A 19089-nucleotide genomic window follows, 5' to 3' on the forward strand; every position below is an offset into this window, starting at 1 on the left:
GAGCACCCATAGCCATCAACTTTTATTTTGATGGAACTAATACAGAAAATGTTTATACTGTATGTGCACTTGTATAGCACGAAAATCCTTTTAGATGGAGGGCACAAGTAGCAATAGAAGTGTATAAAAGCAAGATAAACGGTACTTGCGTAAAAAAATCTAATAATTTAGCACGGAGTTATTGCTATTCTATGCCATTTAGAAAGTATTTCTCTTTGTCATGCAATCATAATGAGAGCTGGCTGACACATGCCGCGTTTTTATGCGCTATTCCTCACTGATTTTGTTGGTATATCCGTCGCCGTAGGTGAAGAAAACAGATGAACAATCTGAATACAGCGCGCAGCCCCACTCGTGTGAATCCATGGTCAAGTGGGGCGAACATCCCTTGAGTGAATTTTGGTGTTCTGCCAGGGACATGTTGAGGCACCGACCAGTCTGCCCCACGTACATTTGAACAAATATACACTTGATCAAAGGAATCGGCTACACAACCCTTGACGGATACAAGACAACTTTCCTGGTATCTTTAAATAATCAAGCCTCCCTTGCCTGGGTGTATTTCTCAATTCGCTTGTGGACTGCTATGCACATATATAGCCAAAAAAAATAATTTAGGGAGGATATGCACGACAGTCCGCAAGCGAATTGAGAAAAGCGAGCAGGCAAGCAAGGCTTGCTTGGTTAAATATAACACCAAAGTTTTCCAGTGTGTGTCAGAGGCAGTGTACTGTATTCCTTTCACATGTGGTCAAATGTACATGGGGTAGACTGGCCGCTGCATAGATTTGTGCTTAGAGATCACCACATTTCAGTCAAAAGACCAGTATGCTAATCCTTCTTGGCCTTGCATTGCCGCAATATGGATTCGGGGCAGAATAAGATCGTTCATCTGTTTTCACCCATGGTGGAAAATTGACACGAGAAATCGGTGAGGCATATTGCATAAATACCATGACATGTGTGAGCGAGACCCACTATCAATACATTAAAAAGGGGAGGGAAGGGAGATATTGGTCGAAGGTATAAACAAAATAACACCGGATGTGCGCTTGCATTAAAACAACATTTGCGTAGATAAAAGTAAATAGGCATCGACTAATTTTATCCCTTGTCATGTAAGAAGGACGCCCCTTCTCACGCATTGATAATGGTTCTGGCTAAGCACACATTTATGCATCGGCCAGTCTGCGCTATGTACATTGACCACATGTGAAAGGAATACAGTACACTGCCTGTGACACACACTGCACAACTTTGGTTGTATCTTTACCCAGCAAGCCTTGCTTGCCTGCTTGCTTTTCTCAATTCGCTTGGGGACTGTCGTGCATAACCTGCCTACTTTATTTTTTTTCTTTTGGTTATATATGTGCACAGCAGTTCACAAGCGAATTGAGAAATACACCCAGGCAAGGGAGGCTTGATTAGTTAAAGATACCGCGAAAGTTGTCTTGTATCCGTCAAGGGTTGTGTAGTCTATTATTTGATCAAGTGTATATTTGTTCAAAGGTACATGGGGCAGACTAGTCGGTGCCTCAACATGTGCCTGGGAGAGCACCAAAATTCACTCAAGGGATGTTCGCCCCACTGGATTGACACGACTGGGCCTGTGCGCTGCATTTATATTGTTCATCTGTTTTCTTCGCCTACGGCGACGGATATACCAACAAAATCAGTGAGGAATAGCACCTAAAAACGCGGCATGTGTCAGCCAGCTTTCATTATGATTGCATGACAAAGAGAAATACTTTCTAAATGGCATAGAATAGCAATAACTCCGTGCTAATTTATTCGATTTTTTTACGCAAGTACCGTTTATCTTGCTTTTATACACTTGTATTTCTACTTGTGCCATCCATCTGAAATGATTTTTGTGCAATACAAGTGCACATACAGTATAAACATTTTCTGTATTAGTTCCATCAAAATAAAAGCCCGCAGGGGCGTCTGCGTCAGCAGGCGTTTGGTGTGTTGCGACACCACGGACCCGAGCACACGAGGGTTGGACCCTCCCGCGTGTAGCCGTGCGCGGCTTAGCCGTGTCTGGGGAAAGGGGGATCCTGGGGGTTGAGCCAATGCCGGGTGATTGGACCTTTAAGGCCCCCCAGCGGAGGCAACACACCTCTTCGGCCTCTGCTTCACATAGACGGCACCTCCAGACTGACCCTCCTGGAGGAAATCGGCAGTCGCCTTTTCCTGTCCCCCTCTTCAATCTTTTGTCTTTTTCTCTCACTTTTCCATCTGTCCTGTCTCCTCCTCACTTCTTCTCACTTCCAAATTTCCGGGCGGCAAGGGTTAACCGTGTGTAATGTATCCAGTCTTGGGTATGTACATTAGGTTATAGTGGCGGTGCATAGCTGGCGTCTGCAGGTTTCGCGTAACCTGTAGCGTCCCCTTGTTGGGCTCGGTGGTGGGTGGCTACCACCGCCGCCGAAATTTGAAACCATGTTATGGCAGAAGCGTTCCCCCGACTTTCAGATCGGCCTCTGAAAAGAGGTCGCACCGATGCAATTTTCCAATTTACCCTCCGAACCGACCTAGACACCTTCCCTAAGTACCATGTCCTTCATAGTGAAGGCAACACAAGCGTAAGAAAACTCTCACCCTTCCTTGTATCGAAATGCCTCGTAAACACGATTGGACCTCACTACAAAGCCACAAAGATGGCTAGCGGAGACCTCCTCCTCGAACTGAAAAAGAAAGACCAAGTTGAAAAGCTCGCCCAACTCACCAGTGTCGGTGACATTAACGTCACAATCTCTCCACATCGCTCGCTCAACACAAGCAGGGGAGTAATATCAGAAGAAGATTTCCTAAACCTTAGTGACGAAGAGCTCCTCGAAGGGTTCCAAGATCAAAACGTAATTAAGGTACAAAGGATTACACTCAGACGAAACGACCAACAAATCCCCACAAAACACGTGATACTAACATTTGGAACTAGTACTGTGCCCACATCACTCGAAGCAGGATACCTAAGAATCAACGTCCGACCGTACATACCGAACCCAAGGCGGTGCTTCAAGTGCCAGAGGTTTGGACATGCATCACAATCATGCAGAGGAAAAGAAACATGCGCGAAGTGTAGTGCCAACGACCATCCTTCTGACAACTGCAATGCTCCTGCACATTGTGCCAATTGTAAGGGAGACCATCCAGCCTACTCACGGAGTTGCCCTTGCTGGAAAAAAGAAAAAGAAATAATTGCAATCACCGTAAAAGAAAAAATTTCATTCTATGAAGCGAGGAAAAGGTTGGGACACTTACCTCAACTTAGCTATGCCAGTGCGGCGCGGCAGGGGGCAGCGCCACACCGGTTTCAGGAGTCTACAGGGTCCGCGCGCGGCACTCCTGCAGAAACTCCATCCGCCCCCTTGGTGGTAGCAGCCAGTGCTGCTCCATCATCATCGAATACGGGCCGGCAGACCGCAGTGTCGCAGGGCCCAAAGTTGAACCGAACTCCACGGCCCGAGACACGCGTTTCGGCGCCTGGCTCTCGATCGTCCAGCGCCTCGGAGAAGGCGATGGAGGTCGACCCAAAAACCCCGGCGTCATTGACGCCAAAAGATCCGCGCTCCCTGGAGCGTAGCAAGAAGGACAAACTTCTTGTAACTGCGCCGAAAAAGGGACAGGTAACCTGAACGGCTACCGCCCTTGATTAGAGTAGTGATCTTTCTATTACATGTCACCTATCACTTTTTAGCTCACACGCACATAAGTAAACATTTTTATTTGTCTTACAATGGCTTTCATCATCCATTGGAACTGTAGAGGCCTGATTCATAATCTAGGTGACATCAAAGACATTATAAATAAGCTATCGCCAGTTGCACTCTGCCTTCAAGAAACGAACTTAGGCCCCAAAAATACACAATTCTTGAAAGGTTTTACTGTCGTACGCAAGGACCGCGAACACTCCAGCCGTCTGTCAGGAGGAGTCGCCATAGTAGTGCAGGGCGGTACTCCTACACGAAATGTCCAATTAAATACATCTCTCGACGCTGTAGCGGTCACCGTTCTGTCTCATAAAACCATCACCATTTGTTCACTATATCTTCCACCCCATACCTATTTTACTAGTAAAGATTTAGAAAATTTAACAGACCAGCTGCCGGAGCCTTTTGTTTTAGTTGGAGATTTTAATGCTCATTGTACTCTTTGGGGCAGTGGCAAAACTGACTCAAGAGGGCAGCTCATTGAAGATTTTATCCTGTCAAATGATATCTGCCTCTTAAACTCGGGTGCATCAACGTATTTTTCACCTACTTCACGCACTTTTAGTTGTTTAGATTTAGCTTTTTGTTCACCATCTCTTTTTAGCGATCTTAAATGGGAAGCCCTCGACACGCCATATGGTAGTGATCACTTGCCCGCAATCATAAAAATCTTACCATCACCACCAACCCTAGGCATTAAGCCACGCCGGTGGAAACTGCAGCTTGCTGACTGGCAGTTTTTATGGAACATGCTAAACTGGAAATGGTCTTCTCACCAGAACTGAGCGTTCACGAACTCAATAAAAAGTTCGTTGAGGTTATAATCTCAGCCGCAGAAACAGCAATACCTCAGTCATCCGGTATTTTGCGCAAAAGACTAAATCCCTGGTGGACAGACGACTGTACCAAAGCTAAAAAACAACAAAATAAGGCCTGGGGAATCTTACGAAGGTATCCAACCTATAACAACCTCCTAGCCTTTAAACAGGCCAAAGCCAAAGCAAGATTTGTTCGGCGTCAGGCAGAGAAATCGTCATGGCAAAAATATGTATCTTCAATTAATAGTTCAGTCACATCTAAACAAATGTGGGACCGGGTTAGAAAATTTAAAGGAGAGTACACATCATACACAATACCACTACTTACAAGTCCAGGCACCCAAACAACACTAGAAGACCAGGCCAACTTATTAGGCGAACACTTTTATAACATCTCAAGCTCAGCAAATTACTCACATTTTTAAAATACAAAGAGTCGGCTGAGAAACAGAGACTTCCCACTACCGGTGCTTCAATGGAACTATATAATGACACTCTTACAATGCAGGAATTAAACAGAGTTCTTTCGGCCGGTAAAAAAACAGCAACAGGTCTTGACCGGGTCCACTACACAATGCTGGCGCACTTATCTCAAGCATCGGTAAAGGCACTCCTTCAATTTTTCAACAAGATATGGCAATCTGGGGTAATGCCTACAGACTGGAAAAATGCAGTAGTAGTGCCTTTTCTAAAATCTGGTAAAACTGCATCATCCCCAAGCAGCTACAGACCCATTGCACTAACAAGTTGTCTAGCCAAATCATATGAGAGCATTATAAACGCGAGACTCACATTCATCCTTGAATCAAGACACCTAATAGACACGCACCAGTGCGGATACAAAAAGGGCTGCTCCACGACTGATCATCTCGTCCGACTAGAACATGAAATACGTGATGCGTTTCTACACAAACAACACTGTCTCGCGGTTTTCTTTGACCTAGAAAAAGCGTACGATACCACATGGCGATATGGAATTTTGAGAGACCTGGCTGATTTGGGCATTCGTGGCAGAATGTTAAACTGCCTATACGATTTCATGTCAAATAGAACATTTCAGGTACGCCTCGGCACAACACTTTCACGCACATTTACACAAGAAAATGGCGTCCCACAAGGTTGCATTCTCAGCACGACACTCTTCATAGTCAAAATGAACTCTGTAAACAAAATCATTCCATCGTCTGTTATGCATTCAATTTATGTCGATGATTTGCAAGTGGCTTGCCGCGCCTCAAACCTATCCACCTGCGAAAGACAGCTACAAATAACAATAAATAATCTCACACAGTGGGCCGACAAAAATGGTTTCCGCTTTTCAACCCACAAAACCGTTACAGTGCTGTTTTCCCAGAAGCGTGGCTTACATTGCGATCCAGTTCTGACACTGGATGGCGCAACACTACCGGTAAAACGAGAGTACAAATTCTTAGGCGTAACATTTGACACAAAACTGAATTTCCTAGCCCACATTAACACAACAAAAATTAAGGCAAATAAAGCATTAAATATTCTCAAAGTGTTATCGCACAAGCACTGGGGATCTGACCGAATATGCCTACTACGTATTTACCGGTCCCTTGTGCGTAGCATTCTCGACTACGGCAGTGTAGTTTATGGTGCAGCCAGGCAATCCTACATTAAACGACTTGATCCAATTCACAATCTTGGCCTACGAATGGCGAGCGGTGCCTACAGAACATCGCCTGTCCTAAGTTTATACGTTGACTGCAATGAGCCTTCCCTACAGCACCGCAGAGCACTACTAACCCTCTCCTATGTACTGAGAATTCGGTCAACACCACAACATATATGCTACAAAATCGTAACACAATGCAACTCTCGGTTACACTACACAAACAAACCGAACATGATACGGCCACTTGTCTTACGACATGAGGAATACTGTCATATTTACAACATTCCTCATGAGGTCCTGCAGGTTGCTGAAAGGCCGCAAAGACTAGCCCCATGGTGCGATTTTACACAACTATGTGACTGGACACTAACGCACTTAAAGAAAAAGGACACCCCACAAGAACACATAATGCAAGAGTTCCGCACTATTCAAGACAAATATAAAAATCACACAGAATTTTACACAGATGGTTCAAAAACACAAGAATACGTGGGTGTGGGAACCGTAACAGAGAATTGGGAAAATAGCATTCGAATACATAATTCCGCTTCAGTCTTTACCGCCGAAGTTATGGCTGTATGGACGGCAGTAAACAAAGTTATCACCGACAAACAGAAGAGTGCTGTCATCTACACCGATTCGTTGAGTGCACTCAGAGCATTAAATTTAAAATCCGCCTGTGAACCGCTGCTTGGCGATATCTTGAACATGGTTGTGAATAACAAATACGGACGAACCATACGATTCTGCTGGGTCCCTAGCCATGTTGGGATACCAGGGAACGAATCAGCAGATAGATGCGCGGCCATGGCCTAAGACCTAACACACACAAAACTTCCATATGAAGACAGTATCCGAGCAATTCGCAAAGCCCTGACATTAAAATGGCAACAAGAATGGGACTCCTGCATTAACAACAAGTTACACATAATCAAACCCCTGCTTGGCGAGTGGAAATCGTGCAGTCACCAGCAACGGTTCTATGAGGTGATCTTGTGTCGACTTCGAATAGGGCATACACATCTGACACACAATTTCTTACTTCGAAAAGAAGATCCGCCAACTTGCGATAAATGTCATGAACCTCTCACAGTAATACACATTGTTATGACATGTCCACATATAGAAACACACAGACGGAAACTTTTGCAGAATCTGTATAACTCACACATACCTTTACACCCCGCCTCATTATTGGGAGATGATCCGCTAGTGCCATTCACTGACTTGTTCAAGTTTTTAGGTGAAGCCGGTTTTTTACATAGAATATAAGGTAACGCAACTTTCGCTACATTAACATTTCATTTTTAATACCTTGTGGCTGGCGCAGCATGGCCTTTGTCGCTTTTGCGCCATTAAACCTGAATTAACTAACTAAAATAAAAGTTGATGGCTATGGGTACTCTGGTCTCCCTTCTGTGCTTTGTTGTCTTGCACTCAAAAGGTAAACATGAACACGCACCAACTCTATCACTTATTTGTCAGTCAGTGTCGATGAACTCGAAATGTTTTTAGTCGGCACATTCTTACCATTTATGTCACTTCCGGTCAGCATCGAACTGCAACTTGGGCTTCTCGTAAAGCATGCTAATGTGTACTTCAGCTTTTGCACTTATGGTTTATGTAATGAGTCTCATAGCATCAGGCTGAGATGGCATTTAGTCAGAAATAAAAAGCTATGCAGTTCATACTTACAATTTTGCCTCGGCAAATTACTTGGTTGCTAGGGAAGTGGTGTGTGTGCAGGGAAATTTGGTGCACTTAAGTTATGTTACGCTCATGTTTTCATAGAAAATCAATATTCATTTAAAATCCTGAATAAAATATTTGCACTGCTCTATTGCCTCCCATATTGCACAGCAACTTGCCATTTACAGAATAAACGTAAACTGATCGGCCACCATAGTAAATGTGTATACTCCAGCTTAGAACTGGGGTATTGTGATCCACACATTCTTTATATATAGATTTTGATGCATGTTAGAACTTTGCAAACACACGAATAGGCACCAGCATGGGCCCAAGAAAAGACACAACGTCAGAATACAGACAGCACCAGGTGAGCACGCCAAACACACTCGAAGACACCAAGGATACCACGGCAAGCGCATCAAACACACCAGACCGGGCTCACCACAACTCGCCAGGCCGGGTACACTAAACACACGAGACACGGTCTGGTGGATTTTTCGACTGGGATATATGCCATCATACAGGAGGCCAACATGGTCATTACATAGCAGAGTTGAAATGAACGAGAACAATGGCGGTAGCTGATGCAAATATTCTATAAGGACTGGCACCTAAATGTATCGGGGTTGCATTTGGTTGCCCGTACACGAGAACTCCTATACTTGTTCTCACACCAAGTGATCAGATAGTTAGATTGGATTTCCACTTCCCGCTAGCAATCTACAGACACTGTTGCTCTTTCTCGAGAGGAAACTGATACAGCCGAAGTTGTTCAGAACAGGTACACACACCACAGCTGATTTATGTTGTATGTTTGCATAGCCAAGAGAAATTTGCGCATACTGTAGCTGCTGATCCACCCAAAGGCTACACAGTGGTTCCTCAACGACTTTATGTCAACCGACATAACATAAAATTTTCGCACAACTAGCTAAAGCATCTCCCAATATTTCCGCAGTAAGTGATACAGTGTGCATTTCTGTGGTTCCTTGCCAAGTATTGTTAATTTTCCGTGCTGTCACCATGCAAGGTACTTTGCACATTCTTCAAGAAGACGATCCTCCACCGCAAAAACCTTATCTATTCAATGAGAAGCAGGGTGATTAAATGAAAGGAAAATACCACATCATTAACCTAACAGATACTATGTTTTGCTTTCATTTAACCTCTTTCTTCGTTCAAGGAAGTGCGGTATATGCTAAACCACTGTTTTGGACAACTTTTTTTTGTCGAGAAATGTCTAATGTGCAGCATATGTACAGGCCCAGGTACATGTTGGAAAACGTGCTGCACCCTTGCTTGACATATATATATATATGTCAAGCACCAAAGACGGTTTAGACACTCGTCACATCGTTAACTAAGGTCTGACCTCCATCTGGACACATTAGAAAACATTGCCACACGTGGCTGATTTTGTTATAGGAATGCTATAATTGCCAGCAATCTAATGCATAGGCTCAGTAGAGGTTCATTAGTAAGACAAGACACTGACATGACATTAAGAGGACATTTCATGCTTACATGAAAAACACTCATGAAGTATGCATTAGAACCACGGTGGCAATATGTTTTAGAATGACATTTACGAATGCATCAGAATATTTCCGAGGAAACTCATCACAGACTCTTTGGCTGTAATGTCAAAACTAATGAGCCCTTCATGTGAAACTCACCTCATATTTTCTTAAGGGAGTCATGAAAATGTCGACCATGTTATCCACTTCTGTGGATTTTCAAACGTGAATCATGAGCACGTCAATAACCCGAGGTCAATTATCTGTTGTGTTGTAACAAGGCTTCACTGTTTTATGCTCACATTTCCATTTTTATTGTGCTGGCGCATGACGACATGCTCGCAATGTATCGCGCATGCGCTCAAGAGAAAAAAAAAAGGCAGAAAAAAGATAAAGGTACGCGCGGTAGTTTTGTGGATCTTTCATATGAATTTTGTATTTTTCTTCAAGAAATTATTTCGACCTTAATTTTGTATGACGTTACAGCTCACTCATATTATAGCGAGCGTGTGTGTGTGATTAAAGTTCAACGATAACTTACAATAATTTTATTCTTATTTTGACCAAAGTTGATTTTAATATTAAAGTTAAAAAACAGAAAAGCTCCTTTAATGAAGATGAAGTTATATATTTTTTCCTGAAAAAATAAATACGTCGCATTACGTCTTGTGTAACCAGAAAATTGGGAAGACATCCGAAGTCCATGTCTTCCCGTGAGGCACACCTCGCAGTGCGTGCGAATAACGGAAAAGCACGCAAAAGTACTTACTATTAGCACCTGAAGCCAACGTAAAAAAAAAAGCGTCGCGCGATTAGCAACGTAGCGTGAAAACAAACGCATAAAATCACATAACCGAATCTGATCTACAGGTTTTTATCTGCACTGTTCGCGTGTCGGTGCTGATGGTACGTACCGATTGCGCAATCCACGGCTCCACGCAATTAGTTGCGCTGTTCGCGGCTTGTTGAGCCAACCTTTATACACAAAAAAGTATCTATAAACGTTGCGTTGAGCGACCGACGCCACTTTCCAAAACAGACCGCCAAATAGCTCTCCGCGCAATTTCGACGGAAAATCGCAGCGATCGCTGTGACGTTGCGGCACTGCGACCTACCAGTTGGTCGTAGCCGAAAATTGCAGAATCGGCCCTGCGACTGCGATTTTCGTTGCACGCGACGGAAATCGCACCATGTGAAACGGCCTTAAGGCAACGGGGAATGGAGGGGGTGCGGCTTCTATTCCAGCAGCAACTGCATACTTTGTGCGGCTGCGCGACGTATCTTGACATCAGTCTGCAGATGTCTCATACATTTGTGCACGCTGTGTTTTCGCCGGTCCGTTTCCGTTGAAGCGATAGACAGCACGACGGCCACTTCGCTCGGTGCTGCTCCCGTGCTTGCTCACACCACTGTTCTGACCGCGAGTGCCCGTGGTCATCGAGTGTGAGCGTTCATGTTTGATCGTGCTCGCTGACACAACGCTTGTTAATTCAGGTAGTAGGCGCTGTTTCCAAGTTTGCAGGGCCGATAAAGCTACTATTCTTACTTAGTATAGCTCTCTACTAACGCGCTATCGCAATCCATGCTTCCCCTTCAGGCGAAACTCCGACTTTCTTATTGCACAGGTAATAGACAATTCAGTAAATTGACTTCCCGCTCATAAACCTATACAACGTTATAGTGTCTATTGCTCTCTGATCAACAAGGTATTGTTACAGTGCGTATTGCTCGCCTAGCAACAAGGCACCTGAATTGTTCATGTTCATGCGTGCGAAGCAGTGCCTTACAGTGCTGCGATGCGCATAACAGCCGACTCACTATGTGTATTAGTTCGACCGGGCGCAAAAATTCAGCAGGCGGTCGCAATCAGACGTTCTCTCAGGTATTTAAATTAGAAGCCACAAAAAACGCATACCAAAACAATATAGAAGCTGTGTGTCTTTGTTTTATTCGGAATGTAAATAATATCGTTGACGCCCGTTCATCTGCTAGGCAAATAATTTTGTGGTCGCCATTGTCAAAGTATATCGAATCTTTGTTATGTCTACTTTAAATAAAGTAAAATACGTGGTTTTACATCTGTATAAGTACAAATCAGATTACTTGCGCACGTAGTTGACGTCGCTATTTCCTTTACAGACGAAGAGAGTGTTCACGAGCAGTTCGAGTAGCTAATAAGATTTGTAAAAAAAATTGAATGCGAGTATAACTGGGACAAAAGTGGAGAAGTCCGACATGGGAACTGGGTGCTGTGGGGGAGGTTTTTGTCGATATGCAATCGAAAGCCTTACCTTTTAAAACATAATTGGGCCGTTCCCATGGAGCATTACAAGGACACAACGCAGCTGTGGAAATAATCGCGAAAGCTCCAAGGAAAATATTAAATTTTTACAGGGTCGCGATCTTTTTCTTCTTACGCTTGCCTGTGCTACAGCTTGCACTATTGTCCTGATCATCAAAGTATGTTATATTTTACAAGTAATGCTTACGACGCCTGTTACCGCACAAGAACAGTCTATCCGCAATATGCGTTTCAAGTTTCACATGGGAGCCCACTTAACGCAGGAACATGTTTCACCCTGTACGGTGTCGTGGGATAGAAGTTTTTCACCTATTTAATAGACAGGCTGTGTACGGATTTATGTTTCTTTCAGACCAGAGCGATATCATAGAGCGTACAATGTTGCATATTTGCTTGGTAAATGCTTTTATAAAGTTTGTTTATTTTTGCGCATGTCTAGAAATTCTTCCGCAACGCGCTACTTACGTGCAATAGTTTTGTCCGTTTCAATTTTGGCAACACAATTCTGGCCACACAGGTTCCCACAGAATAACTAGGAATACCGGACACGCTGCCGCTCATGGCCTACGCGTACGTGGGCTCTCTAGCAAGCAAGCCTGGTTCCAAGTGCGTCTAGACTGGCATTGCTCGCCTGAGGTACCTCTTAGCGTTGTGCCAGGGGGGCTGAATGGAGCGGGGTCGGTGACACATTGCGTGTGTGCGTGTGCGCGCGTTGGAGCAAAAGCTCTTCCGCATGCGTGCTCGTGTGCTTTTGCGCAATGCGCTTTTGTCAAGTGCTTGTCAAGGGGGCGTAATTGCTTGGTCACTTCTCGGCGAAACGCGGCTTCGAGTCAAGCCAACACCTCAAGCGTTTCTTGTTGAGTTTAACGTTGTGTTTCTCGATGGCACCACAAGCAATCTTATCACCTCTATATATACGTCAGTGCTATGGAATAAAAGGTTAGTTAGTTATGTAGGGTTTAATGGCGCAAAAGTGACTAAAAGCGACGCAAGAGCGATTTTGTACCCTTCAATCGAAGCAGATCATTCGGCTTGTGCGCATACGTAGGAGCAGGTGCAAATACATTCCTAAATTTATAATATCTCTAACAGAGTGCTACATTTTATCTCCGACTACTCACAGTGAGGCTGCGAAATTAGTTAAACTACAGAATATATGTTAGGAAATTAGCGCGTTTTTAATTCTTTATTTCCGTTCAAAGTAATGGTGGCAGGTGAATTAACTAATGAGAATCTCTGGCCTCTGTTCTGTTGACCAAACTAGCATTACATCGCAAAACATTTCGACTGGATCTCAAGGCATCGGTTTGCCGCCGACCGGTGCTTTTGTATGGCTAAAGTCACCACTCTGCTCAGATGTCACGCTGTTCTTTTAACGCAATCGCGTTAAGGGCCCCATGTCGCACAAAATCCGGCGTCGGCGTCGGTGTGCATGTCGGCGTCCGTGGCAGAGAAAATCATCCCGAACCACCCTGACCGCACAGGCCCTCCGCGTGGCGCAAGGTGTTAGTACAGGAGAAAATCATTCTGAACGACCTCGATCGCGCAGGCCCTCCACGTGGTGCAAAACTATTGCACGGAAGTAGCACGTTGCGGAATTATTTTTATACATGCACAAAACTACAACAAGTCTTACTAAAACATTTCCCAAGCAAATATGCAACATTGTACGCTCTATGATATCGCTCTGGTCTCAAAGACACATAAATCCGTACACAATTTGTCAATTATATTGGTGAAAACGTTCTAGCCCACCACACCATATAGGGCGAAACATGTTCGTGCGTTATGTGGGCTCCCATGTGAAGCTTCAAAACAAAATTGTTGATAGACTGGTCTTGTGCGGTAACAGGCGTCGTAAGCATCACTTGTAAAAATTCTATTTCTCACAGTGAAATCTGTCAGAACAATGGTAATGTACGAGTTAACCACAGTCTACATACGTGGTGGTGGCGGACTGTTATTGGAATGCACGAGAAAACTGTTGCATATTTGCGGCACACGTGCCGTGTATGCCGAATACGACAGCACTCAGTTGGAAGGTTGGAACATGAATTTTTATTGCTTCCGCCAGGGAACGTATATATACGAAAATGAAAGGGGGAAGGGAGGGCAAGAGAAACGATAGAAGAAACCGCACGCGCCGCCAGCGCTTGCGAGGCAGTTTGATTGTGACTGACGTCACTTTACAACATCTCTCCTCCCTTAATACTGGAGTCGCTGTAATGGTTTTCTTTGACGTGTAGAGCGCCGCAAAGCTTGGGGTGGGCTGTCGGGTTCATCCATGGCAGCGTTGCTCGCTGCGAGATCCGGTTGGATTTCATGCTCTGGTTCGGGTATGCCCCCTTGTTCAGCTGACGGGCTCGGCGATTGTGGGTAGTCACTAGGAGTACCTGTTCTTGATGCTTGATTTCCCGCTTCTTGATCTGTACCAAGCGGTGGCGGCGAATTTTCCCGCTTCCGCACCTGGTCAACATGTCGTCGTACTGATCCGGCCGGCGTTCGTATGGCAACCATCCGGGAACCTATTTTGGACTGTACAATTCCTGGCGTCCATTTCTCTCCCGTTCCGAAGTTGCGGGCGTACACGTCAGCTTCAGGTGATGACAGTTGCCAATCGTCTGGTTCGTTGGCTGGCCCTGCGTGTACAGGAGGAAAACATGTATCTAACCGGGATCGAATTTGATATCCGAAGAGCAGCTCTGACGGTGATTTTCCTGAGTGGTTAGGTGTCCTCCTGTAGTTGAAAAGCAGCCTGTTCAGCTTATCATGCAACCTCCCCTCACCAATCTTCTTGAGGCCGTCCTTAATTGTTCTGACTGCCCTTTCTGCTAGACCGTTTGACTGGGGGTGATATACGGCTGTGCGCAGATGCGTTATGTTGTTCTTCTTGACAAAGGTAGCGAACTCGTCACCGGTAAACTGCGCTCCATTATCCGAGACGATGGTTCGCGGCACGCCAAATCTGCAGAAGATACCGCGCAGGCAGTTGATAGTGCACGAAGCGTTGGCTTGTCGGAGTGGCACAGCTTCAATCCACTTGCTGTATGCATCCACGATAACGAGTATCATGTTCCCTGAAATAGGACAAGCAAAATCGATATGAACCCTTGCCCATTTTCATCAGTAACGGGCCAGCTCTTTGGCGTTGCTGTAGCCGGCATTGGCAGGTTTTGAACACAGTTCTGACATGATGCTGCCACTCTTTCTATGTCGTGATCTAAACCTGGCCACCAGAATGACGATCTGGCAACCGCCTTCATAGCGGACGATCCTTGGTGCGTCTCATGCAAAAGGTATAAGACGCGACGTCGCGCCTCCGTCGGAACAACTACTCGACGGCCCCAGTACAACAACCCGTGAGCCAAAGAAAGTTCCAATTTCTTGTCAAAAAATGGTGCGATATTCGTGTTGAGGCTTTTTGCGCAGGAGGGCCAACCGTTCTTAGTGAATCGCATAACTTGACTCAGAGAAGGGTCATCTGCAGTCAACTGCTTTAGCTCCTCAACCGACACAGTTCCCTCGTCGAACCCAGCCAAGGCTAGCAGATAGTCTGGTGGATCTCCTTCTGGTAGTTTCGGCTCAGATGTACGTTGCGGCAGTCTACTAAGAGCGTCAGCGTTGAGGAGTTGCTTACCAGGACAGTATTGAAGCTGATAGCGGAATCCGCCCAGGTACAGTGCCCAGCGCTGTATTCTAGCGGCTGCCAATGCAGGAGTTGGTCGGTCCGCCTTCAGCAGGCCCAGGAGCGGCTGGTGGTCGGTGACCAAAACGAATTCTCGGCCTATGAGTTAATCACGGAATTTGGACAATCCAAATCAAGAGCAAGGGCTTCTCTCAAGCTAAGAGTAGTTCTTCTCAGCCCTGGTTAACTTTCTAGAACGGAAACCAACGGGTTTATTGGTCTTTCCGAATGTATGGAAAAGCACGGCACCTATTCCGTCCTGTGAGGCGTCACACTCTAGCTTGAGGGGTTTCTCGGGATCATAGTGAGCCAGCACTGCCGCTTCCCGAAGGCATTGTTTTGCATCACTAAATGCTGTTTCTTGCGCATGTCCCCAGAACCAACGCGTGTTGTTCTCCAATAACTTGTACAGCGGTGCAAGTAAGGAAGACATGTTAGGCACGAACTTCGAATAAAACGTAATCATGCCCAGAAACGACCGCAGCTGCTGAACATTTTGGGGGTTGGGGGCTTGCGCGATTGCTTCAACATGCTTCTCGATTGGATGCAGACCTTCACGATCGATTTTATGACCCAGATACGTCACTGCCTCTTGACGAAAGCTACATTTCTCAAGTCTGAGCTTCACTCCGTGCTCACGAAAACGCTGCAGTACTTCTCGTAACTTGCCGGCGCTGCCATGCTTTTCTGATACCAAAACGTCGTAGAGGTAAGCCTGAACACCTGTCAAACCCTGCAGAACTGTTTCTATCTTTCGCTGGAAAATAGCAGGCGCAGAAGCTATGCCGAACGGCAGTCGGTTGTAACAGAACAAACCACGGTGTGTATTAATTACGCACAACTTCCTTGTGTCCTCGTCTAGGGGAACCTGGTTATAGGCGTCTCGTAAATCCAGCGTACTGAAGCAGTCCCCCCCCCCCCCGTTCAGGCATGCGAAAATGTCATCAATGACTGGCAACGGGTACTGCTCCAGTTCACAGACGGAATTCAATGTTACCTTGAAATCGACACAGATTCTAACCGTGCCTTCTTTCTTCATGACAGGCACAATGGGGGTAGCCCACTCGGCGTGCGTTACCGGTGACAGTATTCCAAGCGTTACGAGCCTATCAATTTCTTTTGAAACTTTGTCGCGTATAGCAAACGGAAGGGAACGGGCCTTACAAAACTTCGGCGTGGCTCCTTCCTTGAGCTTTAAATGGACAGGGTGCCCGTCGATTAGACCCAGCTCGGTGCTGAAGACGTGTTGGAACTCTGACAGGACAGCATCCATGGCTGGGGTACGGCTGCTTCCTGGACCAGGACCTTGTTGCACTGATACGTTGAGTGCCGAGGATCCTGCATCGCTGAACTTGGCAATCAAATCTCGTCCGCAGAGGCTCGGACCTGAACAGTTCAGGACTATCAAAGAACTCTTGACCTCCTTGTCGTTGTAGAACACCGGCATACTCAATTTCCCCAATACTGGCAGCTCTCCAAGATAACAGGACAGTTTGATGCATGCGGGTGTTAATGGCAGCCACTGTTCACGGTTTTTCTCAAACAGCTCTCTGGACACGACACAGACGCGTGAACTGGTGTCCACAATCATGGGTACGTCAATGCCACACCATGTGAAAGTACGACGAATAGGAGGTGACAGCTGACCTTTCGATGGCGCGGTTAAAGTCCAAATGTGCGCATCGTCATCGTCTACATTTTCCCTTTTGACATCCGCTGTTACTGCGAAAGCTTCTCCTTGTCTGCATTGTGAACGTGCCTTTAAGCGTCCTTTTCGCACGTCGCTTTGGCACATCTTGGCCAGATGGCCGTATCCACCGCAGCGGTAACACCTAGCTTTCGCCCAGCCGCAAGCGTTCCTGTTGTGTTTCTTGCTTCCGCAACGCCCACATTCTAACACCGACTCATCAGCATGCGCTTGGCCTGCATGAACCTTGAGCAAGGGAACAAGGTCGGCAGACATCTGCTTTGTATCCTTTTCAGCTGCTTCTGCCGATATGGCAATTGCTTCGGCCTCCCTCAACGTTAACTCCGTTTTCGCTAGTAGCTGCTTCTGCAAAGCGTTTGACCTGACTCCACAAACGATCCTGTCGCGAAGCATCCGATCTAAGATGTCACCGAAATTACAGTCATCCGCAATTCGGCGAATTTCAACGATGGACTGTTGAATGGGCTCACCTTCCAACTGGCAGCGATTGGAGAACCGGAAGCTCTCCGTTATCTCATGACGCTTGGGGTCGAAGTAGTCATCCAAAACTTTGACTGCTTCCTCGTACGTCAGCGAGTTAGGCTTCCTCGGTGCAACCTGTCCCGCGAGCACTTGCACGGTGCGCGTACTGAATGCAGCTACCAGCAACGCCGTCTTCTTTCCCGAGTCACTGACACCAGTTGCCTCGAAATAAGCTTCTGCCTTCGTGATGTAGGCCTTCCAGTCACACTGGTCGTCGTACTCTGGCAGCTGGTGATGAGCCATGGTCTGTATACTCGCGGCCGCTGTTTCCCTTGTTTCCAACTTGACTGCCTGGCTTACTTCATCCTTCACTTCGAGGGTTCTACCTGGCCTCGTCGCCACTGTTGCATAGTTGCGGCACACGTGCTGTGTATGCCGAATACGACAGCACTCAGTTGGAAGGTTGGAACATGAATGTTTATTGCTTCCGCCAGGGAACGTATATATACGAAAATGAAAGGGGGAAGGGAGGGTAAGAGAAACGATAGTAGAAGAAACCGCACGCGCCGCCAGCGCTTGCGAGGCAGTTTGATTGTGACTGACGTCACTTTACAACATGATTCTGTTACGAGGAAACTCACACACAAACCCCTTTTGCCAGCATTTCTACCATACCAACAGCGGCGCGCTCGGGTATGCTACTTGCGAAAATCTCATCACGATGGCGTTCGCATCCTCGGCAAGTCAAATTGGGACTTGGCCTGCCTAATGAATTTTGGACATGCGCGCGCGCAGGGGCAATAGCAAACAATTAATAAAATAATAAAGAAAAATGTATTAGGGCCTTCACATTTTAATATGAGACGACTTATATTGCCCCTGGAAAAACTTCTTCCGAGCAACGCATTTCTAAAGCCGAAGGGGATCGGTGAAAGCTTGGTCTTTGTAAGCTGGCTTTCCCACGTTCTGTGCTGCAGTGAAACCAACTGAATAAAAAATGCGATGCGAGCGGGTGCCGATAACGCTACCGCGTTCCACTACCGGGGGGGGGGGGGCAGGGTAGAGGGTACGCTGGCTGGCTTACGTCCGTATCACGGCGTGTGGATAAGGATGGCCGACGCCGCCACGAGTAAAACAAGTAAAGAAATGCTCGGCTGGACGTCAAATTTCTCAGGGAGGTTCCTGTAAAAAAATTAAATTGCTTTGAAAAGCAAACTTAGTACACTTAGTCAACTTGGTCTGGGTGGGAAACTTGGCCTGGGTGGGAATCGAACCCGGGCTCCTGGGTTGATAAATGAGCACGCTTTCCCGAGAGTTCTGGCTGACTAAATGTGTGCCTAGTTCGTGCGTGATCGCACATGTCACGTCGCAGCCATCTGGCCCACTAACATGTGCAAGATTATATTATTTTCGCAATCCCACACCTAAGCAGTCTTAAGTGCCTCTGCCGAATTTTTATTGATTTCATTTTGCTTGTTTATTGATAGCTTACGTAGTCGCGTCTTTTCCAGTCGCATTTGCAAGCGAACGGTGAGCGCGATAATGTTGCG

The 19089-nt window shown here is 46.1% G+C and overlaps 1 protein-coding gene across 1 annotated transcript; it reads right to left on the bottom strand.

Annotated features, from left to right (window-relative positions):
- Nucleotides 1-13889: 13889 nt before the first annotated feature.
- On the bottom strand, nucleotides 13890-17842 carry LOC119448969 (uncharacterized). Its single transcript, XM_049666165.1, has 4 exons — nucleotides 17548-17842; nucleotides 16534-16662; nucleotides 15322-15444; nucleotides 13890-14323 (listed from the first exon to the last, which is right to left on the bottom strand). The coding sequence occupies exons 1-4, from the start codon at nucleotides 17840-17842 to the stop codon at nucleotides 13890-13892; spliced, it is 981 nt and encodes a 326-aa protein (XP_049522122.1).
- Between the last annotated feature and the right edge of the window lie 1247 nt (nucleotides 17843-19089).

Source organism: Dermacentor silvarum, chromosome 4 (assembly GCF_013339745.2).
Source record: "Dermacentor silvarum isolate Dsil-2018 chromosome 4, BIME_Dsil_1.4, whole genome shotgun sequence".
NCBI classification, from domain to species: domain Eukaryota; kingdom Metazoa; phylum Arthropoda; class Arachnida; order Ixodida; family Ixodidae; genus Dermacentor; species Dermacentor silvarum.